This window comes from Gracilinanus agilis, chromosome 3, assembly GCF_016433145.1.
Source record: "Gracilinanus agilis isolate LMUSP501 chromosome 3, AgileGrace, whole genome shotgun sequence".
NCBI lineage: Eukaryota > Metazoa > Chordata > Mammalia > Didelphimorphia > Didelphidae > Gracilinanus > Gracilinanus agilis.
In genome coordinates this window covers 481,677,681-481,703,760 of record NC_058132.1, presented here as the reverse complement: position 1 = coordinate 481,703,760, position 26,080 = coordinate 481,677,681, and the positions used below count along the sequence as shown (strand labels likewise).

Genomic DNA, 26,080 nt, shown 5'->3' with positions numbered 1-26,080 from the left:
ATTCCCAAAGAGGGCGCTACCACCCCCTGGTGGGTGCTGCAGTGATCCAGGGAAGCAGTGATGGCCACAGGTGCATTTATCCATTTAGCTTTCCTATTAATTGCTATTAAAATTTTAAAAAATTAATTTCCAGGGGGCTAAGTAATTTTTTTTTTTCTGGAGAGGGGGCAGCAGGCCAAAAAAGTTTGGGAACCACTGCTTTAGACTATAGTTTTCTTTAATTAAACCTGTTTTTATAAACCCTCTTGTCCATGTAATTTACTTGCTAGTTTCTCAGACTCCCTGGCTAGGTGGACCTGTATTGGCAGTTAGGCCTTCTAACTGCCAAAACCCCTTCTGTTTCCCCAACCTGTTAAGCTAATCCCAGCATATATATGTCCTTCCTGCCTCTTGAACATCCTTCTACAGAACCCAGTTAATTAGTTATTTTAATTAAGTTTAATTAGTAAAACCCCTAACTTTTCCCCACATACTTCACTTTCTAAGTTAGGAGAAGGAAATGAAATGGTGCAATTCCCTAAGATCAGAAAAAAGTATCTCAAGTATCTATGAACAATCAAAGGAAAGTGGAAACTATAACTGATTGATCAGTATGGGGGCCAGTTTTCAGATAAGACATAAGGGTTGCTTTAAATATATACCTTTGTCAATATAACCAAAATTAGAAGGGAAGCAACAAATTGGGGGAGAGGGGTAATCTTTATAACAAATACCTCTGACAAAGGTCTAATTACTTAAATTTATAAGGAGCTTAATTGTACAAAAAAAAAAAATCAAGCCATTCCCCAATTGATAAATGGGCAAGGGACATGAGTAAGCAATTTTCAGTTAAGGAAATCAAAACTATCAATAAGCACACAAAAAAGTGTTCTAAATTTCTCATAATCAGAGAAATGCAAATCAAAAGAACTCTGAAGTACCACCTCACACCTAGCAGATTGGCCAATATGACAGCAAAGGAAAGTAATAAATGTTGGAGGGGATGTGGCAAAATTGGGACACTAATGCATTGCTGGTGGAGTTGTGAATTGATCCAACCATTCTGGAAGACAATTTGGATCTATGCCCAAAGGGCTTTACAAGACTGTCTGCCCTTTGATCCAGTTAATCCACTGCTGTGTCTATACTCCAAAGAGATTATAAGGAAAAAGATTTGAATATAAATATTTATAGCTGTGCTTTGTGGTGGCAAAAGAATTGGAAAATGAGGGGATGCCCTTCAATTGGGGAATGGCTGAACAAATTGTGGTATCTGCTGGTGATGGAATACTACTGGGCTCAAAGGAATAAAGAACTGGAGGAATTCCATGTGAACTGGAACAACCTCCAGGAATTGATGCAGAATGAAAGGAGCAGAACCAGGAGAACACTGTACACAGAGACAAATATACTGTGGCACAATCATATATAATAGATATCTCTACTTTTGTAAAGAGATATTTACTTCAAAGATATAGTAATATCAATATTACAAATTCCACCACCCCCCACCAACAACTTAGGGGACACACCTCTGTCTTTGGAGGAGAACAGGCTCAAACTTGCTTAGTTTCTATTTAACATTGGACCTACTAACTTCCTTTCCAAAGAGAGAATTGTTGCCAAGAACACTCCTTGTCTGAACTAACACCAAACTGGATCATTCCTCCATTGGGCATCCATGCTGAATTGCTTGCAACAGATGGATATTGGGATGCTGGGACATCAGAGTCTCATTCTCTTCACCATTTGAAACCCATAATATCAGAGCTCCTAACATCTTCACATAGAATGGAAAGGCACAAATGTGGAGGCCAAGAACAAAACCCATTTCATGGGGCCAGTTTTTGGCTTCAATGGATAGGTCCCCAGGCCAGTCCCCTTACAACATTGCCTCTCACCAAAAGCCATCAGCAAAGAAGTCCAAAAGATTCAACAAGAGGACAGTGGAAGAGAACGTGATGAAGGTCTTTATCACTTTTGAAAGCCCCCATAGACAGCCAGGATCTCTTATTCATCACATAGTTAGCCAACTGAAATCAGATGCAGGCTGTCTACACATACTGTAACATATTTCTATCAGACATCGCCCCAATTTCCTGGAGGTAAGCTCACAGCCTCTTCCCTGTGGGGATATATCTTTTGGTCATCACACACACACACACACACACACATGCAGGGGCTGGTATATATACATATACACACATATATACATATATGTATGCATGTATCAACCTTATCAAAGCTATTCTCCTAACTAAAATTACAATGCTGGGTTCCTAATAGAGCAATTATTCCCAGATCTGAATACTCTATAGATTACTCTTTAGACCTGAACTTTAAAAACAGTAGCTTATGAGCCCCCATTGGTATGCTTCCCCATAAATCTGGGCTATAGTCTAGCTCTACCACACACAGTATCAGTGGGAAGAATGGTCATTCACATACAATGCTTTAATAGAGAGGTACATACATAGGGAATCTATGGCCCATGCAACTCATAGCTCTGGCACTGTAGAGCCTACAATGTCTTTCCCTTCTAGTGGGGTCCTCATTTTGTTCCCTCTGGGCACAGCATCTCTGCTGGGCACGTGGGTCTGTTCTCTGGATTTCAGCTCCTGATGGCCAGGGATGGCTCACATGTCCATGACAAAAGCTCAAATTTCTCAGAATTGTCTCCTGCTTCAATTATTTAGAGGAGATCTTAACTTAGGATCTATGATTTTTAAAAATTTCCATAATTATATTTTAATATAATTGGTTTCCTTTATAATGATATGTATTTTATTTGCTGCACTTAAAAACATTCTGAGAATGGGAAAGTTAGATAGCTTAGTGGATTGAGAGCCAGCCCTAGAGATGGGTGGTCCTGGGTTCTAATCTGACCTCAGACACTTCCTAGTTGTGACCCTGGGCAAGTCACTTAAACCCCATCACCTACCCTTACCAGTCTTCTGCCTTAGAACCAATACACAGTATTCATTCTAAGATGGAAGGTAAAGGTTTTTAATAACTACAAAAATAATATCTATATTGCACAATAGTAGCAGAAGGTATTAGTATATTATGGAATATGGAACTGATATACAGTATTGATTCTAAGACAGAAGGTAAAAGTTTTGTTTTTTTTAAAAACATTTTGAGAAGAGAGTCATAGGATTTACAAGACTGCCATGGGGGTACATGACACATACAAAAAAAGTTGGGAATCTTTGCATGAGTGCATATTACTTTTTTTTCCTTTATTTTATTCCAGTAACAAAGTGACACATAAGTTTTCCAAGGTTATCATATTGCTTTTTTAAAGGGCTACTAGAACTGTGGTCAATGGTTAACCTCCTTCTAATTCCATCAATTGACCAAAGAACCTTATATCTTACAAAGGGTAGACACTTCTTTGCATTTTGTTAAAGACATTAATGCCTTATTGTTTCTGTTCCCTGCTCTTTACCATACTTATCAACTGGGTTTCGGGATATTCTTTTGATCAAAGGTGTCCCTATCATCCCTCCTCACATTATACATGTGTATATACATACACAAACCTGTAGAAACACATCTTGTCGATGGATAACTACATACAAATAGAGTTTAAAGAAAAATAAGACTCTTGCCCACATGAAGTTGGAAGGATATCTAGCATTGTAAAGTGAGTAGTCTTGTGTTTGGGCCAGTAGTCTCTGTTTCAGATAGTCCTCAGCTAAAACTAGTTATCAAGACTCCAGGAATTCACCTGTCCCTGAAGACATGGTCATCTTCAGATTAGTTGAATTGTAAGGTCAGGCACAGTGATAATACTCTAATTGATATTCCCTGGAATGTTGAATGAACTTCTATAGTTTTCCTTTATGGCAAGAGAAAACCAGTTGGCCCTTTCAAACTTTATACTTTTCCCCCTTGTTGACATAGTTTAGGCATTGCTTGTGTGATAATTAGATTAAGTCTACACTGCCCATCTTTAGATTTAATCACCAAAGGTGAGAACACCTCTAATTCTGGGAAGTCCATAACCCACCATGTCTTTGATCAGTTATTTCACTGAGGTATTAAACTCCCATAGATATAAACTCTTTCCACTGTTGCAGACTGGCAGTTTAACTACAATCCAGAGTCTTTGAAAGATACCTAGGACACTAAAATGTTAAGTGACTTATCCAGGGTTATCAATCGATCAATTAATAAACACATTAATTGTCTCTTACATACCCCCCACACTGGAGATGCAAAAAGAGGCAGAAGACAAACATTCCTGTCCTCATAGAGCTTAGAATTTGATAGCTACTGGGGACTGTGTCAGAGACAGATAAGAGTCATTTCTTTTCCATTCTAAGCCTGGCTTGGCCTTCTATCCATTATCATCCCATTGTCTTTTATTAGTAACAACTTACATTTCTTTTTTTTTTTATTATTTTTTTTTATTTTAAACCCTTAACTTCTGTGTATTGACTTATAGGTGGAAGAGTGGTAAGGGTAGGCAATGGGGGTCAAGTGACTTGCCCAGGGTCACACAGCTGGGAAGTGTCTGAGGCCGGATTTGAACCTAGGACCTCCTGTCTCTAGGCCTGGCTCTCAATCCACGGAGCTACCCAGCTGCCCCTACAACTTACATTTCTATTTGGCTGTAAGGTTTACAGAGCACCTTTCTCCCAACAACCTTGCAAGGTCCCCAGTGCAGCATGGTGGTCCCCATCTTACAAAAAAGAAATCTAAACCCAAAAGTGGGGAAGCAATTTGCCTAAGGTCAAAAAATTGTTGCTCAGTCCTGTCTGATTCTTCATGACCATAGAGATCACAGCACACCAGGCTCTTCTAGCCTCCACTCAAAGTCTGTCCAAACTCATGTTCATTGTTTTTATGATACCATCTATCCATCCCAACCTCTGTCATCTACTTCTCCTTTTGTGTCCAATATTTCCCAATATCAGGGGTCTTTTCCAATGAGTCCTGTCTTCTCATTATGTATTTCAGCTTTGGCTTCGGTATTTGATCTTCTAGTAAATGGTCTGAATCAATTTCTTTAAGTTTGACTGATTTGATCCTCAACAGTCTTCTCCAGCCTTATAATTCAAAAGTGCCAATTCTGTGAAGCTCAGCTTTCTTTATAGTCCAAATCTTGAAGCCATACATTGCTGCTGGAAAAACCAGAGCCTTGAGTATACAGATCTTTGTCAACAAGGTGATGTCTCTGCTTTTTAGTATACTGTCCAGACTTGCCATAGTTGTCCTTCTAAGAAGCAAGAGTCTTTTAATTTCATGACTACAGTTGCCATCTACAATGATCTTTAAGCCCAAGAATACAAAATCAGACAGGGCTTCCATTAAAGCCTGGATATATAAAGCTGGATTTCCTGACTCCACTGCTCAAATACCTTCCTTCTGCAGTCATACTTCCTTTTTGTCTTGCAACAAAGTAGAAGTATGGTACTGTTTGACTCTCAGACTTCTTGGGCAAGAGCTACAAAATTACTACAAAGAAGTAACCTTGACTCTTGAGGCTGGTAGGGTAGCATAGTGGATAGTGCCAAGCCTAGGATAAGGAAGATTTTTTTTTTCTGAGTTCTAATCCAGCCTCAGACACTTCCTGGCTGTGTGACCCTAGATAAATCACTTAACCCTGTTTGCCTCCATTTCCTTATCTGTAAAAATGAGCTAGAGAAGGAAATGGCAAACTACTCCAGTATCTTTGCCAAGAAACCCCAAAAGGGTTCACAAAGAGTCAAACATGATTGAAAAATGACTAAATATAAAACATAATCCAATCTCTTACTCATCTTTCTTTTATCCCAGGGAACAAACAATTTGAAATCAGTATCCTTCTTGCAGAGCTCTTCAACTAATAGCAAATAAAATCCCCCAAGAAGACAAGGTTCCTCTTATTTATTTATTAACTATCAAGAAAAATTAAGCCCTTATATTTACATATGCCAAGTCTGGGTTTTCAGTAGTTCATCTTCAATCTGACCATGCCATTCATTCTTCATTCAAAGAACTCTAGTGACTACTTGCTGAATTCCGGGATCAAATATAAAATCTTCTGTTAAGCTTTTTTTTTTTTTTTTTTTTTTTTAAACCCTTACCTTCCATCTTGGAGTCAATACTATGTCACACAGCTGGGAAGTGTCTGAGGTCAGATTTGAACCTAGGACTTCCCATCTCTAGGCCTGGCTCTCAATTCACTGAGCTACCCAGCTGCCCTCTGTTAAGCTTTTAATATCCTTTCATAACCTTGCCTCTTCCTGCCTTTTTTGGCTTGTTATACCTTATTCCCTTTAACATGTGATCCAGTGACACTGACCTCCTTGTTACTCACTCCACCTCTCAACTCCAGGTATTTTCACTCCACGCTTCAAACATTCTCCCTTCTTATCTCTGCCTCTGGGCTTCCTTTAAGTCTCAGCTAAAATCCTATTTCTGCAAAAAGCCTTTGTATCCTGCATATATATCATTTGGACATAGTTGCTTTTATACTGCTTTTCCCCAGTAGACTGTGAGCTCCTTGAGGGCAGGTACTGCCTTTTACATTATCTACAGCTTTTAGTACAGAGCCTGGCACATAAGGGATTGTCTTGGAACTCACAATTATTAAGTCCTTTCTGATGTCTCAATCATTTCATTTGTGATACTTAAAAATGGAAACAGAAAGACTTTAATTAGGCATAGCATAGATCTGTCCTTATTGGTAATTCTTCTTCCTGACCTCCTAATCAGTCCAAAACATCACTGCCAAAAGTTTCTTTCTTTGGGAATTAAGTCTTTACTTTTTAGAATTACCCAAAGACTTCACTACCATCATTTGCATCCCACTTAAACTCTTCATTCTAGGTTTCACAAACTGTCTTTCTTGCTCTATTTTTTCTACTTAATCTCTTGCCTTTTCTTCCAATGAGGCAAATCTTAGTACTTCTGCTTAGTACTTAGTACACTCTTTTTCTTATTATTCATAACAATCCGGATTCTGGTATGTTGGTGCAAGGGCTCTGAATTTAAATTTGGACTAAGTGACTCAATGGATAGAGAACCAGACCTGGAGATGGGAGATCCTGGGCTCAAATCTAGTTTCAGGTACTTCCTAGCTGTGTGACCCTGGGTAAGTCACATTAACCCTAACTGCCTACCTCTTAGGAACCAATATGGTTTAAAAATTTTTTTGGCTAGACTACTAGATTCTGATTCTGATTCCACATTTCCTGGCTGCATGACCATGGGAACAGCATTGAATGTCAATTTCTTCATCTATAAAATGGGAACAATAACAATTTCACTATCTCACAATGCTTTTGATAGCAAAGCATTAAAGCACTATACAACTCATCTCTTACTCCAACCCTAGAAAAATTCCACTATCTGAGTAAGCCAAATTATAACTTCTTCAAAAATACAACTTAATTTTCCACATTTTCTCTGAACATTTCCCTGAAGTTTGGCTTCAACCTAAGCTCTATTAAAGGAAACAAAACAACAACCCCTCTCCATTAAAATCTGATAATTAATGACATTAACCAAGTTTATTCATCTTTTCTTTCTAGAATTTGTAAAGTAGAGGTTTCGGAGTGCTGGACTTGGGAGTAAGGAAGATCAAAATTCTGCCTCTGTATCAATTAACCAAGAGATGGCAAACCTTTGACACAGGTGTCAGCACTGACATGAGTAGCCATTTTCCATGACACCCTGCCACATGGGGCCCCCAAACAGAAGTATGGGGCCGCATGCCAAGGATGAAACATTTGCGGTAGTGTATGTAGTGCAGACACTCTGTGCATTATAGATGACAATTTTACCTATATTAATTTACCTATTTTGGTTTATTAAATATAGTTATATATTACAATTATACATTTTTGTTATTTAAACTATAAATATCGGAAATTATGGCAAAATGATGTTTTTTTTTTTTCTCAAAGTGACATACCACCGGAGTTATGCTCAGATTTTTGGCAAATTTTGACACACCAACACTGATAAACTATCTCAGCCTCCCTTTCCTCAACAGTAAAGCAGGGAGCACCTACCTCTAAAGGTTATTGTGAGGATCAAAAGAGATATTCTGCGTAAAACATTTTGCATGTCTTTAAGCGCTATATATATATTTTTGTTATTAGTCTCATAAGTTGTGAGTCTATTTGGGGTTTTCTTGGCAAAGATACTGAATTGTTCTACCGATGCCTTCTCAAGCTCATTTGTAAATGAGGAAACTGAGACAAACAGGGCAAAGTTGACTTGCCCAGGGTCACACAGCAGACTGAGGCCAGATTAAAATTTAGGAAGATGAGTCTTCCTGACTCCAGGTCTGGTCCTCCATTCACTGCACCACTTGGCTGCCTTCATACAAATGCGAGCTATTATTATTATTATTATTATTATTATTATTATTATTATTATTATTACACTCCATAAATATTAATTTGTGGTAATTACTTACATCCTGGAAAAATACAAGACAGGTGCTAGAACTACTTTTTCTAGGTCTCCGCTTCCCGCCTCTCCTCCCCATTCTACCCTTGCGTTGAACCCAAAGTTTTGCTTTTCTTCCTGCTTTACTCCCTCCCCTCTCAGTCGCTGCTAAAACCCGGAGTAGCAGAAAAAATTTAGCCATCCAGGCTCTTACGTGATCCCAGCGGTGTGCGCAGGCGCGGGAGCCCGGCCGCTTTCGGTAGCAAGTAGGGAGGAAGCTTCGGCTCTGCTGGGGAGGAAGATGATGACTGCAACCGCAGCAGCCGGGGAAGGGGCGCACAGCCCCAGCCCCGCCGCCGTGTCCCTGGGTTTGAGCGTGGCTGTGGTTTCCAGCCTGGTGAACGGATCCACTTTCGTACTTCAGAAGAAAGGCATCGTGAGGGCGAAGAGGAGAGGTACAGATCACGGAACGCGGTGCTTTCCCCTGCACTCCTTCCCCCCGGGCGGCTTTTAGGCGGGTGGGGTGGGATTGTCAGCGATTAAAGCTTTTGGGGGGAGCATTGAAAACATTTGGGTTTGTATTGGCCTGGGGCCACCTAGGGATGCTTCCCTCTATCTGTCCTCTTCTCTGCACCTCCCTCCCCCAGTATCTTTTGTAGCTGATGCTTCTCTGGGTGATGCTGTCACCCTTTCCCCAGTAGCCTGAGTGGTCCATAGCGCCCACCCCTGCAGAAGATGGGCCAAGTGCAGTGTGTGCAAAGGCAGGGATGGAGCTGCAGCGCCCATCCGCACTTAGGAGCGCAGCCGACCCACCCGTGCTGCAGAGCAGTGGGGCTCGGCTCGCTCTGCTCCCTAGGTGTGTGTCCTGCTCAAGTGAGATAATCTCTTCTGTGCAACCTCTGTTTCCTCCTTTGGCCGCAGCATCTCTCCCAGTCCCTGCCACCTTTAGTCTAATATGGGGACAAGAGCTCTATTTTGGTTGAGTTTTTAATTTTTAATTTTCTTTTTAGTTTTGTAGGCAGTTAATAGGTACACAGCTTGGGGATTTGGAGAAGCTTCGGAAATAGATCAAAAAGCATTTTTTTTTCACTTAAATCACTAATTAAAGAGAGTTTAGATCCCTCTGGGTATGTGATATCCTCCGGGGTAATTCGTAAATTACACTGGCCACAAAAGAATGAATAATCAAACTAGTAAAGAGACCTCCAAAGGTCAAATCCATTCTAGAAAACCCTCCCTATTCTTTTTTACTGAACAAACTTAAACAAGTTATTCTTGGGTTTGTCCAGATACCTGCTTTTCTCTCCTCTCTCCCCACCCCCACTGATGTAAAATGAAAGGAAAGTGCATTTTAAAAATATTTGTATTCCTTTTCCGTTGGAAAATCTAGCCTCAATTGAGAGATATTTAACCTTTATCTGAGAATGAGAGATATTTAACCTTTATCTGAGAATGAAATTCTCTTAAGTGTTTCAGCCACAGTTTATCCTATATCAGCTTTCAAAGCATCAAAGAGTGGAATATAATAGTTTCCCATTCAAGAGCTGGAAGAACAGTAGCATTAAGAGAGAATAATATACAGTAGTCTCCATTTAAGGAAGTGATTTTGGGGATCCAAACATACTTTCTACTATGCTGTCTCTCTGCTCTGCTTAAAAGTTTGGGCTCCTCCAAAGTAAGTGACTATTTTCATCCTCTGAGTTTTCGTTATTTTCACATTAAAGAAATAAATTATTTATGTTGAAACCTTTTCTTAAAGCTTGATTGTGCAAAATTACTTGGGGCTGTTAGCATACTTTTAAATTTGACAGCAGTTTTTGTCTCTGAGTCAATCTCTTAATTAATTCAATAAAATGATTTGGCAACATCTTGGTGTTACTTGGACATTAGGGAAGAGAAGCACTATAGATGATAAACTGATTAGATCCTGACTAGATTCATTGTAAAAATATTAAAGAATATGGCCATTCAACTCCCAAGACTGGTGGAAAATTCTAGGCAAACCTGTCAATTCAGTCCCTCACTTTTCTAGTAATCAAACTCTTTTGCTGATATTAACCCTGCCATCCCTATTCCTTACTACATCTAGGCAAATGGGGATAATGTGGCCAGTTCTTTCCATTCTAGAGTTGAAATTATGGTTTAGGGCAATAAGTTCATCTGAGGAGTCACAGCTCAAGCTCTTCTTTTCCCTATTCCTTGTCCCGGTTAATTTTGTAGAACTGCAACTTGAACCTCTTGAGTTAGAGCTTAGGTCTTGATTAGTCTCATATTCATTGCTAATCCCATTCCACCATTACCAATGGAAACACTACCTTTTATATATACCTCACCTAGGCTGATAGGTGGTATAGTAGACAGTGTTGGATTTGGATTTGGGAAGATTCAAATTTGAATCTTGCTTCAGATGGTTACTCCCCGTTAGAATATGGGCAAGTCACTTAGTGTTTCTTAGCCTCACTTTCTTCATCTGTAAAATGGGAATAATAATAGCACCTTATTTACAGAGTTGCTGTAAGGATGAAAGAAGATAATATATACAAAAAACTTACTTTTCCAAACTTTGAAAGTTATAAAGCTTGTAGCTTTATAAAGGTTAACTATTATAAAACCATAGTCTTTTGTCCACTTTAACGGGAAGCCTGGACCAATCCTAAGTTAATGAAATTCACTTATTTTATAGTCACTTTGATAATATAATACTTTGAGGATTAGCTATTTCATTGGTGAGCTTATTTCTTTCAGGGATAGACCCAGGTCTATCCACTGGGTCACCTTGCTGCTTCACATCAGTGTTATAAGAATTTTGGCATTAGGCAGAAAGGAGAACAGATTGTGATTGGATAAGGTATTTCTACCTATTTTTGCTTCAATAAGTACCATCCTAGGAGTTGAAGGGTCTGCTCCAGGATGGGAGCCCCATCCCTTATAACTGTATCACAGTCATCCTTTTCCCTAACCCATCAGAACATACTTCCCTAACACATTGTTCAGCAGACTGCCTTTTATAACTCTATGTCTGCTGAAGTTTTTATCAATTACTTGGATCAAGGCATAGAGGGTGTGCTTATTAAATTTGCTGATGACATATGCCTAGAAGAGATGGTTATTATATTGAATGAGTCCTTCAGAGATTAAAGCACTGTGCTAAACTGAATGTCATAAAATTCAAGTAGGGATAAAATGTAAAGCCTTACCTTTGGATCCAAAAAACCAACTGCTTAACACATTTTTGAGAAAGCTTAGCTGGTTATTTGAAAAATATCTGAGGGTTTTAGTGGTCTGGAAGGTCGATATGAGTCAACATTGTGATGTGGCAGCCAAAAAAAAAAAAGCTAATACGACCACAGGATGCATTGAGAACTATGTTTCCAAGAATGAGGAGATGTGTGGGTCTATAGTACATTGGTCAGATCACACATCTAGAGTACTGTGTTTGGTTCTCAGCATCATAGTTTTTTTCATAAGCAGGAGAGTAACTGAAAGGCCTTGAGTCTATATCACATGAAGATCATTCGAAGGAATCAAAAATATTTAATCTAAAGAATAAAAGACATGATAAAGAAAAAAAGACAAGATATTTGAAGCACTACACTGTGGCAGAGGGATTAGATTTGACCCTAGAAAGTAGAACCAGGAGAGATAAGTAGAGTTGAAAAGACAGAAATTTAAACTTGATGTCAAGAAAAACTTCCTAACAATTAAGAGGGGCCAAAGGTAGAATAGTTTCCCTCAAAAAGTAGGCAGTTCCCTTGGGTTTGAGGTCTTCCAGGAGACACTTGACAACCATTAAGTCATTATTCCATCTGTTAATGCTGTCCTAGTTTACCTGTGTGTAGCTTGAATTGTATATACTTTGTTTGCATTTTGTTTTCTCCATTAGACTGTAAGCCCCTCTAGAGCAAGGTTGGATTTTTTGCCTCTTTGTATCTCCTCTGCTTAGCACTGTGCCTGGGCAATAGTAAGTGCTTAACAAATGTTTATTGATAGATTATTATTATTGTGGGTAATCTTTTCAGGAATATGTTTAACTACATGGCCTTTATTGGCCTTTTATACAACTTAAAAATTCTGTGATTCTTATTGACTTGTTTATAATTTAAAAACAAACAAACACAAATCCATTCCCTTTTCCTCTGGGCTAAAACCAAAATAAAAACATAAACCATCATCAAATCCAAAAAGAAGAGACTTAGAGTTCTTTGCCAGGATCACTCAGAGTGCTAAAGAGAAAGCCATTACTTTCAAATATAAAAAGAATTCTTTTCTGAAGGTGACCAAGAGTTATGGGTTTGTTTTTTTCCCTCCTATGTTTTTGACAGTTCATGAGATTGGTAACAATATTCTATGAGATTTCACAGAATATCTAGGAAAGACATCTCTAGGCCATGAGTTGCAAAAGTAATTAGTTGAGTTTGATAGGTAGCTCAAATTCTAGAATGTAAACATAGTATTCTTGGTTTCTAGAATTATGGCCCATGAGTGCCTTTTTTGAAATCTTTGTAAAGTTTCACAAATATATTGTGCTCTATGTGGGAGATTGAAGCATCCCTACTTAAAGAGAAAAGTTCTATATCTAAGTGAAAGGAATTCATCCTATATTCAAAACAGAGAAGGAAAAAGCAGAATGTAGAATTTGGTAAGGTAGCTGTAGCTCACAGTCATGTATCAGCAGTTTGATGCAATGGAAGTAATGATAAGAGACAGCTAAATAGTTCAGTGGATTGGGAACCAGGCCTGGAGATGGGAGGTCCTGGATTCAAATCTGGCCTCAAATATGTCCTAGCTTTGTGACCATGGGCAAGTCACTTAACCCCAATTGCCTAGCTCCTACTACTCTTCTGCCTTGGAACCCAATACACAATATTGATTCTAAGACAGAAGATAAGAGTTTAAAAAAAAAAAAAGGAAGTGATGTTTAATTTGTAGTTAAAGGAGCTAAGTCTGCTGTCAACTACCATTGCGTAGCTACACAAATTATTTAATCCTTCAATTTCATTTTTTCTGTCACTAAAATCAAAGGGATTGCCACATTGAATAGACTGCTAGCTCAGGAAGACTTAACAGGAAGACATCCTAAATTCTAATGTGGCCTCAAATATTTACTAGTTTTGTGACCCTAGGCAAGTCACTTAACCTTATTTGCCTTAGATATATAAATATTGAGGGCAGCTAGGTGGCACAGTAGATAAGCACCAGACCTGAAGTCAGGATGATCTAAATTCAAGCCTGGCCTCAGACACTTAATAACTGTGTGACCCTGGACGAATCATTTAACCTTATTTGCCTCAATTTCCTCAACTTTAAAATGAGCTGGAGAAGGAAATGGCAAACCACTCTAGTATCTTTGTCAAGAAAACCCCAAACAGGGTCATGAGGAGGCAGACATGACTAAAAACAATTTGAACAACAACAACGATTCCTTCTAGCTCCTAATCTATGATTCTATAATTGGCTACCTCATGATTTCAGGATCTCTCATTTTATGCGGCAATTCCCTTGATTTTATCGACAAAAAAAAGAAATTGAGGGATTAAATAATTTGTATAGATTCACAATGGTAGTTGACAGCAGACTTAGCTCCTTTAACTACAAATTTAGTATCACTTCCTTTTTTTTTTTTTTAACCCTTATCTTCTGTCTTAGAATCAATATTGTGTATTGGGTTCCAAGGCAGAAGAGTAGTAGGAGCTAGGCAGTTGGGGTTAAGTGACTTGCCCATGGTCACACAGCTAGGACGTATTTGAGGCTAGATTAGAATCCAGGACTCCAGTATGTGTTTTTTGTAGAATATTTATCTGTCTGTCTATTAATTTTGCTTATGTTAGTGATGGCAGGGATTTTAAATATGGCTTGGAATTGACTAGCTTCATTGTTTTTGGCTTTTGTACATTTTTCAGAATTTAAACATGCACAATTATTATTTCAAGGCACCATGTATTAGACAAGTTTACCAATAGTTTACTACCCTTTTCATGGATACATAAACCATCTAATAGTAATTAGCTTAAAATAACTTTGTTATTTGTACTAATAGAGAAGAAATAACATGTTTTTAAATGGGTAGATGATTCAAACAACACCTCTTAACAAATTTCAGAATCTGCTCTTTCAAAAAAAAAATTTTGCCATCTTCTTCTAAGAATATGTAAAGTTGCCTAGTTGACTGGTAGTTTTATTTATTTTCCGTTTACTACCTATACCCTGATGTTTACACTAAAAGAGTAATGAAACTACTAAAAAGAAAGAGATTGAGTAAGAGGGAGATGGATAATCCACAAATTGAGGAATTAGTCCCTGAATAATCAAACACTGACATTTTCATATACCCCTTTCTGAAGAGAATATTTCCACTCTGTAACATGCTTAGAGTAAGAGATGCTTAGCTTTATGAAAAACAGATTCTAGAATCGAGACCTCTCTATGATAAATGTTGTCAGTTACTTAGAAATACAGTAGAGGTCTTCAGTTCCTAAAATTGTGCATGGTCTAGATCAGAGATGGTGAACCTTTTAGAGACCAAGTGTCCAAACTACAACCCTCACACCACAGGTGAGCCACCCCCTCACCCCAGACAAAGGAAGGAGGAAACACTCCCATTGGGCTGCTGAGCAGAGGAGCAGGTGATGGGAGAAAAGTCCTCAGGCATGATGGAGGGTTGGGGAGGAGCAGCCCCTTCTGGCATATGTGCCACAGGTTCACCAACATGGGTCTAGACTGTGACTATGAGGGTTATTATAAATCTAAAACTTTGACTTGAAACATAGTTGTTAAAGGATTTAAGATCTTCACCTAGATAACAATATAATAATAAAACCAAGAAAATGTATTCTTTATATCAGGGTTCGGCAACGTATGGCTCTCAAGCCATATCTGGCTCCACCTCCCCACTGGCCAGTCGGGGCAGAGCCCCAGGATGTGTCCCAGGGGGCCCTTCAGCCCCCCCCCGCCCCATATTCCAGCGCCTTCCGCCTCTCTCCTCCTCCTTTCGTCGGCATTTATGGCTCTCACAGCCAAAAAGGTTGTCGACAGTTGCTTTATATGATCATTTTCTATGGAAAAGATCATTGAATCTTTTTGGTTAAAGTTTTGAGTGATTATGGTTGAGACATATAATAGGAACAGAAATGGTTATAAATATATATATGAACCTGGTATTGTGTCTGTTTAGGAGTTATAAAATAAGTAGGAGTCTAGTGGTTAGACAGCTGGCTTTGGAATTGGGAAGGTTCAAACCCTGCCTTTCAGTTTACTATATGGCCTGATGCAAAGCATTAAACTTCCAAGTATTTCCAAGCAACTCTCTAAGCCACAAATTACTAATGAATTACCTACTTGCATTGGTATAAGATACTTTCTATACCAGTCAAATCACTTGTACTATCTTTAAAAACAATCATGGTGGGGGGCAGCTGGGTAGCTCAGTGGATTGAGAGCCAGAACTAGAGACAGGAGGTCCTGGGTTCCAATGTGGCCTCAGACACTTCCTAACTGTGTGACCCTGGGCAAGTCACTTGACCCCCATTGCCTAGCCCTTACCACTCTTCTGCCTTGGAGCCAATACACAATATTTACTCCAAGACAGAAGGTAGGGTTTAAAAAACAAAAACAATCATGGAGGAAGAAGGATAATATAAGAGAACACTACTGGATATTATATGATAAGACCTCACTGCCATTAATGTTTTTTTTTCCCTGAGGTGCCCTCTTGAACCTTCAGAGGAAAGTCTCTTTATTTCCATTGTCTAGCCTTTACTGCTCTTCTGCCTTGGAACCAATATACAGTATTGATTCTAACTCTGAAGGTAAGAGTTTGAAAAGAGGAAAGACTGGAATCTCTGAAATGGAACTCAGTTTATCCCCAGTAGGAATTTCCAATCTATCAGTAACCAACGGAATAGTAACAGTATCCGAGGCTGCTGGTGGATCTAATACCTGATCTTTATCCAATACTAAGAAGAGATCTCTATATCAGCTTTTCTTTGTCACAGGGTTGGAGGATGTCACAGGATTCCAGATACCTCACCTGCCATGGTGGATCATCTTTCCATAAAGGGACAATAGCATATGGAAAATAAGAGCTCTGAGAAAACAGATAAAACATTTAAAGAGAAAGAATGTCTAATAGACTATATTCTGTAGATGAATAGTCATTAATATTCACTTCTGTGTACGATAATTGAAAATAAGATTACAAACTCTAATTTCATTTTGGATCAAAAGTTCTCAAAGTATAATGTTGGAGGTTTGTATACTCGTAAAACCATAAGTCTTAACTAAAAAAATTGAGGGTGTCGACAGTCAAAACCATTTTCATTATAATTCCAAGATGTTACACTAACCCTTTTCCAATTTTGTATCTATGAAGTATAGTTTTCTTCATATACTTCAACTAAAATGTTGCAAAAGATTGAATATGGAAGCAGATACTGAGAATCAAACCGTCTCCTATTAAGCCAGATGTTAATAAGATGTACAAAGATATGTAAAATAATGTCTCTTCTCACTAATTTTTTATGTTTGGAAAATATAAATATTTTTCATGAAATGAGATTTATGTATATTTTTATTTTAATTAAATATGTATTTCAAAGGGTTTTTAAATTTTTTAGTTTCTAAAATGGTAAATACAAATAGATATAATGTTACCCTTATAAACAAAAGCTCTTTTGGGGACTCAATAATTTTTTAAACTTACCTTCTGGCTTAGAATAAAAACTGTGTTTTGGTTCCAAGGCAGAAGAGCGGTAAAGGTTAGGTCAATGATGGCAGACCTTTTAGAGGGGTGGGTGATGTGAGAAATGTCCTCAGGCACCTATGGAGAAGAGGGGAGGAGTAGCCTGACCCTGTGTCCCCCTGGCTTTCTAGTAACAAACTCTAGTGAATTCTGTGCTAGAGCGAAGGCACATGGGCTCTGAGTGCCCCCCCCTCTGTTATGTGTGCCAAAGGTTCACCATCATGGGACTAGGTAATAGAGATTAAGTGACTTACCCAGGGTCACACAGCTAGAAGTGTCTGAGGCCAGATTTGAACCCAGGACCTCCTATCTCTTTGGCCTGACTCTCAATCCACTGAGCTACTTAAATGCCCCCCAACTTCAATAATTTTAAGAATATAAAGGGGACGTGAGACCAAAAAGTTTTGAGAACTGTTACTCTAGACCACATAAATTCATTCTTTTTTAAATTTCATTGTATCATAGACTTAGAACTAGAAAATGATTTTGGATATTTTCTAATCCATTCATCTCATCTCATTTTATAGATAAAGCAACTGAGGCCTAGGAAAGTTAGATGACCTACATAAAATCACACAAGTAGTAATCTCAGAGGTAGAATTTGAACCTAGTTCTTGAACCACTATACTTTTGTTATTTCCATGTATTCAGTTTATTACCCAAAGTAAATCTTGCTTTAAAATAAAGACATTAAACTTTGAAAGTCTTAGCAGCTTTGATCAACAAAATGACAAACATAATTCCAGAGGTCTCATGATAAAGAGACCATCCATTTCTTGATATAGAGGGGAGGGGCTCAGAATGGGGATTGAGACATATTTTTGGACATGACAAATTTGGGGATTTGTTTTATTTGACCATATGTGCTTTTAACAGAGGATTTTGTTTTTCTTGCTTTCTTAAATTGTTTGGGGAGGGTACAGAAGTAGAAAGGAGAGGTGGAGCTTTGTATATAAAAAATTAAATATATGTACATATACATATATTTAAAGTAAATCTTGCTTTTGAGTACTTTGTATTTCCCAGCACTTTAAGCAAGACTTAGAAATTGGATTGCTATTTTCCCATTCATTCTGAGAGACTAGAAATTCTTCCTTTTAAGTCAGAAAATAAATAATTAATTCTTTACACCTCTAACATAGGCTTTGTGATTCTGGGTAAGAAAAATGCCAATAAAAAGATGGTTGAGGAAGTTTCCCCCAGGAGCCCTTCTATACCCATGAAATCATGTCTGGTTAAAAAAATTTTTTTAATTTTCAATAATTCACGTTATGAATAAAATGGGATTTTTGAGTTGACCTGAGTGCCTAATCACTATATGTATTTTTAGGGGGGGGGGAATGAGATCTGAGTTCCATATGACCAACTAGCAAACAGACTTTTGAAACCCATTCATTAATTCATGAATACTTGCATTTACAAATTGGCACTTGTCTTTACAGTATATATTTAGTTATATTTAATTAAAAGCTCCGGGAAGGGAGAGAAAGAGACAAATTGGATCACATAACTTCAGAAAATGTATGGGGAAATTTATTCCATGTAATTGGAAATAAATAAATAAGAATACATTTTAAAATACATTTTTCTTAAGGCCTCAGCTCAGACTGTAACTGGTTTGTAAACCTTTTTGAAGGAAAGGGATTAATTCATAAAGGACACAAAGTGTCATTCTCTAGTCTTTGTTATAAGCACCCACTTCCTTTGTTACTGGCCATACCCTGCATGAATTGAGGGTCTCTTTTTTTAATGCTATGATCATTAGGATTAATATAAGTCCCTAATATATTTGCATATATACAAAATAGAAAATGCATATTACAAAGAAATTTTTCACATAGCTTAATTCCTAAATATTTGCCGTTTAGGCATAAAATTAATGCATGTCAACATTACTAGCAATTGGTATCATGATTTCTACAAATCTCTTTTGTGTTTTCTACAAACACGTCTTTGTCTGACAGTTCAGACTGTTATGCTCAAATTTAGCTTAGTTTCCCAAGATTCCTCCACAAAGGAGAAAAACAACCATGACAGAACTAGTGTTCCAGTTGGGGAAATGGAATGAGTCGAGAGATAATAATGGCTAAATCACATTTTAGCATCACAGATTTGAAGCTACCAATGTTTGTAAATGACTTCTGTGTCAATATTAAAAACCAAACAACCCATCCCAAATATTAAATAATAGGTAGATTTAAGAGTATACTCAGTTTAGAGAAAACCTCAATGATTTGATACAGAACAGAATGAGCAGAGCTGGGAAAACATTTTATACAATAACAACATTGCGGAGGAAAAACAACTTTGAAAAACATTAGAACTCTGATCTATGCAATAATAAACCATGAGACCATAAGACTAAAGGTCAAACATGCTATTCATCTCCTGCCAGAGAATTGAGGAATTTAAAATGCAGAGACACATACGTTTTCAAACATGGCCAATGTGGGCATTTGCTTTACTGGACTGTGCATGTTTAAGAGGGTTTATTTGTTGTTGCTTTTTTTTTTTTTAAATTCATTGTAGGGTGAGACTGTGGGAGAAATAGACTATCAATGCATCTTTTTCCAGAAGGCAAAAAAAAATACACACATATAAACACTCACACATACATCTACACACACAAACACAAACACACATCTCTAGTCAGGCTAAAGCCAGAAGTTCTTAAGTGTAATTGCAGTTGATAAAGCAGAAAGCTCACTGTCTCTGGACTCAGAGGACCTGGACTCATATCTTGTCTCTGATGCTTACTATTTATGTGGCATTGGATAAGTCACTTAACCTCAGTTTCCTTGTTTATAAAATGAGGGGGTTGGATTAGATGACATCTGAAGACCCAACTATAAATCAGTCAGTATTTATTAAACACCTACTATGTTCCAAGCACTGTTCTAAGCTCCAAAGATATGTAAAGAGGCAATAAATTAAATCTGGCCTCAAGAAGCTTACAGTCTAATGCAGTGATGACAAACCTTTTAGAGACCTAGTGCCCAATCTGTAGTCCTCATGCAGTGTGTGAGCCATCATCTTATTTCAGATAGGGGAGGAAGGAAGTGTTCCCATTTGGCTGCTGGGCAGAGATACGGTTGATGTGAAAAATGGCTTCAGGCACAGTGGAGAGGGAGAGGAGAGCAGCCCCTTCTGGCACACGTGCCATAGGTTTGTTAACATGGGTCTAATGGGTGAGACAAATAAAAGCAAATTTATTCAAAGTAAGCTATATATGAGGCAGCTACATGGCTTAAGGAATAGAATGCTGGGCCTGAAGTCAGGAAGACCAGGGCTCAAATCTGGCCCAGACACTTACTAGCTGGGTGAACCTGGGCAAATCACTTAACCTTTGTTTGATTTAATTCTCTGGAGAAGGAAATGGTGAACCACACCAGTATCTTTGTCAAGAAAACTCCATAGACAGTATGGTTCAGGGAGTGGTAAAAAGTTGGACACAGCACAACAGCAACAGCAACAACAACAACAAAAGTTATATATAGGATATACAGGAAATAATTAACAGAGAGAAGGCACTTAAATTAAGAGCAGTTGGGGACGGCTTTCTGTAGAAGGTAGGATTTTAATTGGGACTTAAAGGAAACCAGGGAGGCCAGTAGTCAAGAGTGTAGAAGGGAGAGTGTTCCCACATGGGAGATAATCAGAGAGACTCCTTCCATCTATAAGAGTTGAAATTAATCTTTTTGTACCATTCTTTTCCCTCTCTCCAATCCTACAATATTCTTTTTTCACTTGTCAGCTCTTCATGGTCTCCTGGCAGGTTATGTTTCTCAAGATCAAACCCATGCTTATGATTTCTAGTCACAGAATTTAGAAGAGTGCTTCTCAAAGGGTATGCCACTGCAGAGTTTTGCTAGTTATCCCTGGAATTACACAAAACTTAAGCATACTATTGTATGCACTCAGGAGAGTCACATGATTATCTCTCAAACTGCCAGGATTTCTCATTACAAAGAACAATACTGTGTGATGGGCAAAAATAGTTCGATAATCACTGATCCAGAACAGTGCCATAGGTGGTCTAGAAATAAAACTCTCAGATGGTTATGTTCCCACTGGGAGTCACCTCTAAAGTGTCTCTTGAGAAGAGACAATCTGGTGTTTTGGAAAAGAGTGAAGGACTATAGTTAGGGGTGAGCATGAATTTAAATTCCACTTATGATATCTCCTAGTACAGGCAAGTTATTTAAATTATCTTATAATTAAATTATTTAACCTAAGTCTCAAATGTATCCTTTGTAAAATGGAATAATAATGCCTGTAGTACCCATTCCCATGTATATTCCCATGTAGCATCCATACTCATGTACAAGAAATCAAGCTATTCCTCAATTGACAAGTAGTCAAAGGATAAGAATAGGCAGTTTTCAGATGAAGAAATCAAAACTATCATTAATCACTTTAAAAAGTGTTCTAAATCCCTTCTGAGTAGAGAAATGCAAATCAAAACAACTCTGAGGTACCACCTCACACCTAGCAGATTGACTAATATGAAAGTAAAGGAAAATAATGAATGTTTAAAGAGATGTGGCAAAATTGGGACACTAATACACTGCTGGTGGAGTTGTGAACTGATCCAACCATTCTGGAAGGCAATTTGGAATTATGAGCAAAGGGCTTTAAAAGAATGCCTACCCTTTGATCCAACAATATCACTACTAGGTTTGTACCCCAAAGATATAATAAGGAAAAAGAATTGTACAAAAATATTTATAGCTGAGCTCTCTGTAAGTGGCAAAAAATTGGAAAATGAGGGAATCGTAATGGTAATTAAATCCATGGGAACTGATGAGATAACCTGATTGAGATTTACTGATGAGTAAAGTAGTATAGAGGGAGAACAGAAGAGGGCCCTTGGATAGAACCTTGTGGGACACCAGAGGTTTTGATCTGGATAAGAATTCACCAAGAAGAATGCGAAGGAACAATTAGATACATGGGGGATAACCAGAAGAGAGTAATTAATTGTGTCAAAGAGGTCATGGAAAAATAAAGATTGAGAAAAGACTATTCAATTCAGCAACTAAGAGATCATTGGTAACTTTGGAGAGGGAAATTTTAGTGAAATTGTAAGGCAGAAACTAGATTATAAAAGGTTGAGAAGAGAATGAGGGATGAGAAAGTGAAAGTACTTATTGTAGATGGCCTTTTCAAGGACTTTAGCCACAAAGGACAGAAGAGATGTAAGAGGATAGTTAGCAAAAATGAAAGGATCAAATGAGGATTTTTTTCAAGATAGGGGATAAATGGGCATGTTTGTAGGTGGCAGGGAATGATCACACAGGGAGAGACTGAAAATAAGTGAAAGAGTGGGAATTTTAGAGAGGCCAATCTGATGAAGGAAACTGGATGGAATGGTATCTCTTGAGCAAATAGAGGAGTCAACATTGATGAGGAGTAAAACCATTGATCTTGTGAGACAAGGGCGAAGAAGGAAATTATGAGTGATGGGAGATAAGAAAGAGGGAAGAAACATTAGGCAAGTTGGCCAGCTTAGAGGGTAGAGGAGAGGGAATCATGGAAGTTATGAAGAGAGATGAAGTTTGAGAGAGCTTCAGTGGAGAGTAGGATAGTGAAATGATAAAATGAATATAACAAGATTGTCTAGCAGCAGTGGGCCAAGACAAGGTTAGGTAACACATATTTGTAGTGGACTCAGTCACAACAGTGGCATGATTTTCTCCACCATCATTCAGCTAGGAGCAAAGGCAGTAAATGGAGGGAGTGATCCAAGACTGAAGTTTAGCAGGGTTTAATTGGCAAAATGATAAGGGGACCAGGGACTCAAGAGAAGAGGACAGTATAGAGTTGAATTGGTTCACAAAGGAGTCAAGATGAGGGAAAGAGAAGAAGGGGTTTGGACGATAGTTTAGAATCACTGTCATATATAGGATATGACTATGTATGTGAAAATGTTCATTGTTGAATGGAAGACATCTCTCCAATTACCAAAAGGGATGGAGTCTGAATTCTGGGGCTGAAGACAACCCCCCACCAACTTTCATCTTTCTCTTCCTTCAAGGGACAAAAATAGCAGGAGATGGAAGGTCTAAGTTAAAGGGCAAGTTGCTCCTCTCAGTACCAGAGATTCCCACATTGCATTTGGGTGATCAGGCTAGCAGCAGATTTATGTTGCCCTAACACAGCAAGGATACAGAGGCACTAAACTTTTCAAGATACATCCCCCTCATCTCCATATGGGAATTAGGCTATTCATATGGTAAAGGACCAAGGCAGCTAGGTAGCTCTGAAGATAGAGCGCTGGGCCTAGAGTCAGGAAAACTTGAATTCAGATTTGGCCTCAGATACTTATTAGTTTTGTGATACTAGGGAAGTCACTTAACTTCTGCTTGCCTTAATCCACTAGCAAAGGAAATAGCGAACCACGCCAGTATCTTTGTCAAGAAAACTCCATGGACAGTATGGTCAATGGGGTCATGAAGGGCAGGACATGCCTGAATGACTCAAAAACAACAACAACATAGCAAAGAAAATGATGCCTCCCTTATCTTGAGAAATTCAGAGAGGCCCCAGCTGCATGTGGGGTGAAACTTTTTATGCTCTTGGATAACTAGGAATCTGTATCAGTAGAGTCAAGAGCCCAATCAAGTCCCACATAGAGGGTTGTTTTATTCTTTTTTTAATTTTTAAAAAGGGTTTGGGTTTGCTTTTTTTTTTTTTTTGGCCTTTTAGGGAAAACTAATTCCTATTGTGGGAAATGGGAGAATACCATTCCTATCACAGGTACGGTATGGAGCTTAGAAAAGAAGTTTGGAACATCAGTTGGGGAAAAAAATGATAAGAATCACTTAGGTGTAGTAAAGGAATACCTTTTTATAGTAAGGAACTGTTGAGATATGAGAATATAAATTTGTATACATATATATATATATATATACACATTGATGCATTTTGGATAGGTTATTTCCTACAATTCCCTCCAAGCATATGATTAGAAGAAAAAGCAGTTGAGTAAACCAGGGTTTGATTTGATATGAACAGCAATAAAAAGTGGTTTCAAAATTCTTAGTTGTAGAAGTTGAACCCTTGTGGGTGATGACAAAATCAAGGTTATGACCCTTCATGAGCTTTATATAGATTGAAAGCATATCTCATGGGAGTAGAGGACATTGAAAAAGTAGGAGGTTAAGATATTTGAAGGAAAATCAACATGAATAGCCTTTTCTCAATCTTTATTTTTCCATGACCTCTTTGACACAATTAATTACTCTCTTCTGGTTATCCCCTATGTATCTAATTGTTCCTTCTCATTCTTCTTGGTGGATTCTTATCCAGATCAAAACCTACTTTGAGAACCAGCAGATATGATATCTGTTTGAGTCCTATCTCTGCCACTTAACAGATGAGTGATCTTGAACTATTCACCTTAACATCTCTGGCCTCATATAAGGACCAGAATCCTATGTTAAGAGAAGAAAATGGCATGAAAAGTTCTTTAGGCCTGCTACCTCAGCTTGCAGGGCAGGGAACTGAAGTCTACATAGGTGAGGTGACATTTGAAGCCAAGTCTTCAGAATCTAATAAATCTAGTATTTTCCCCCATTTTTCACAATGACTCCAGAGAAGTGACTTATTTGTAAATTGAGAGTGGATTAGACTAGGTCATCCCTAAAGTCCTTTCCAATGGGAACATTAAGATTCCAAATGATCATCAACTCTTACTAGCAGCATTTGTAAGACTGCACAATATATCTGTCTTCTGATTTTTCATGTCAAGGACTGAAAGAATATGATGAGTTGAAATTGAGATTTTTAGACACCTGGATGGCTTATTCTTTTTTTAGTGATCTGTCAAAAAATGATGTCAGATCAGTTATTTAGAATGCCTGCTGGGAGCCCAGTGGTAGAGTTCCCAAGGTGCCAGCTCTCTTCTCCTTTACTTGTCTGTCCTCTAAGGTGATGATGCCTGAAAAGCAAGAAATATGATCATGACTCACCCCCACCCCCAAAACTGTGCCATAAGTATGATTATACCACAGGGCAATGAAATGAAGTGTATTTTCATTGTGGGTTTTTGATGTTTGTGATTCTCCAGGAAATATTGGAATAATAAAAGTTCATATTCTCTAATGGGAAAATGTGTGTATGCACACATGTGTGAAATTGGGAAGTATATTAGACCTTCCAAAGAAAGTAGGATACAGCAGCTCTCTGTAGGACATTAAGGAGGAGGGGTCAAAAATCTGGCCAAGTTGTCAACCATGAGTCTCCTAATTGGCAAGTTTTTAGAGGGCAAGGACTCTGCAGGTTTTCATCTTTGTATCCCCAGTATCTAATATATAGTAGTTGTTGTTTGGTTGCTTTTCTTTGTGATCCTATTTGGAGTTTTCTTGGCAAAGATACTGGAATGGTTTGTTATTTCCTTCTCCAGATCATTTTACTTAAGAGGAATGAGAAAACTGAGGCAAACAAAGTTAAATGACTTGCCTAGGATCACACAGCCAGTAAGTGTCTGAGGCCAGATTTGAACTCATGAAGAGTCTTCCTAATCCAGGCCCAACATTCTATTCACTGAACTATCTAGCTGACCCAATATACAGTAGGTACTATTAAAAATTTGTTGAATTAAATTATATGCTTTGCAAGAATGGTAGTATTTATTGGGGCAACTAGGTGGTTTTGTGGGTACAGAGCCAGACCTACCAACAGGAGATCCTGGATCAAATTTGACCTCAGACACTTCCTAGCTGTGTGACCCTGGGCAAGTCACTTACCCCCAATGGCCTAGTCCTTAATTCTCTTCTGCCTTGAAACCAATACTTAATATCAGTTCTAAAGCAGAAGTTAAAGGTTTAAAAAAAAAAAAAGAATAGTGGTATTCTTGGCAGAAACAAAACAATGGCAAAAAAGAGCTGATTTTGTAGGAAAATTGATTAGTTTGTTCATTGAGTCACATCTGAGGTATATGGTCTAGGGCACTTGTTTTTGGAGAGAGAC

The 26,080-nt window shown here is 38.1% G+C and overlaps 1 protein-coding gene across 1 annotated transcript in view; it reads left to right on the top strand.

Annotated features, from left to right (window-relative positions):
- The first annotated feature begins 8,671 nt into the window (after positions 1 to 8,671).
- NIPA1 (NIPA magnesium transporter 1) overlaps positions 8,672 to 26,080 on the top strand; it is a 53,607-nt gene continuing 36,198 nt past the window's right edge. The window contains exon 1 of the mRNA XM_044667007.1: positions 8,672 to 8,825. Coding sequence (XP_044522942.1) covers positions 8,672 to 8,825 — 154 coding nt within the window. The remainder of the gene's footprint in view (positions 8,826 to 26,080) is intronic.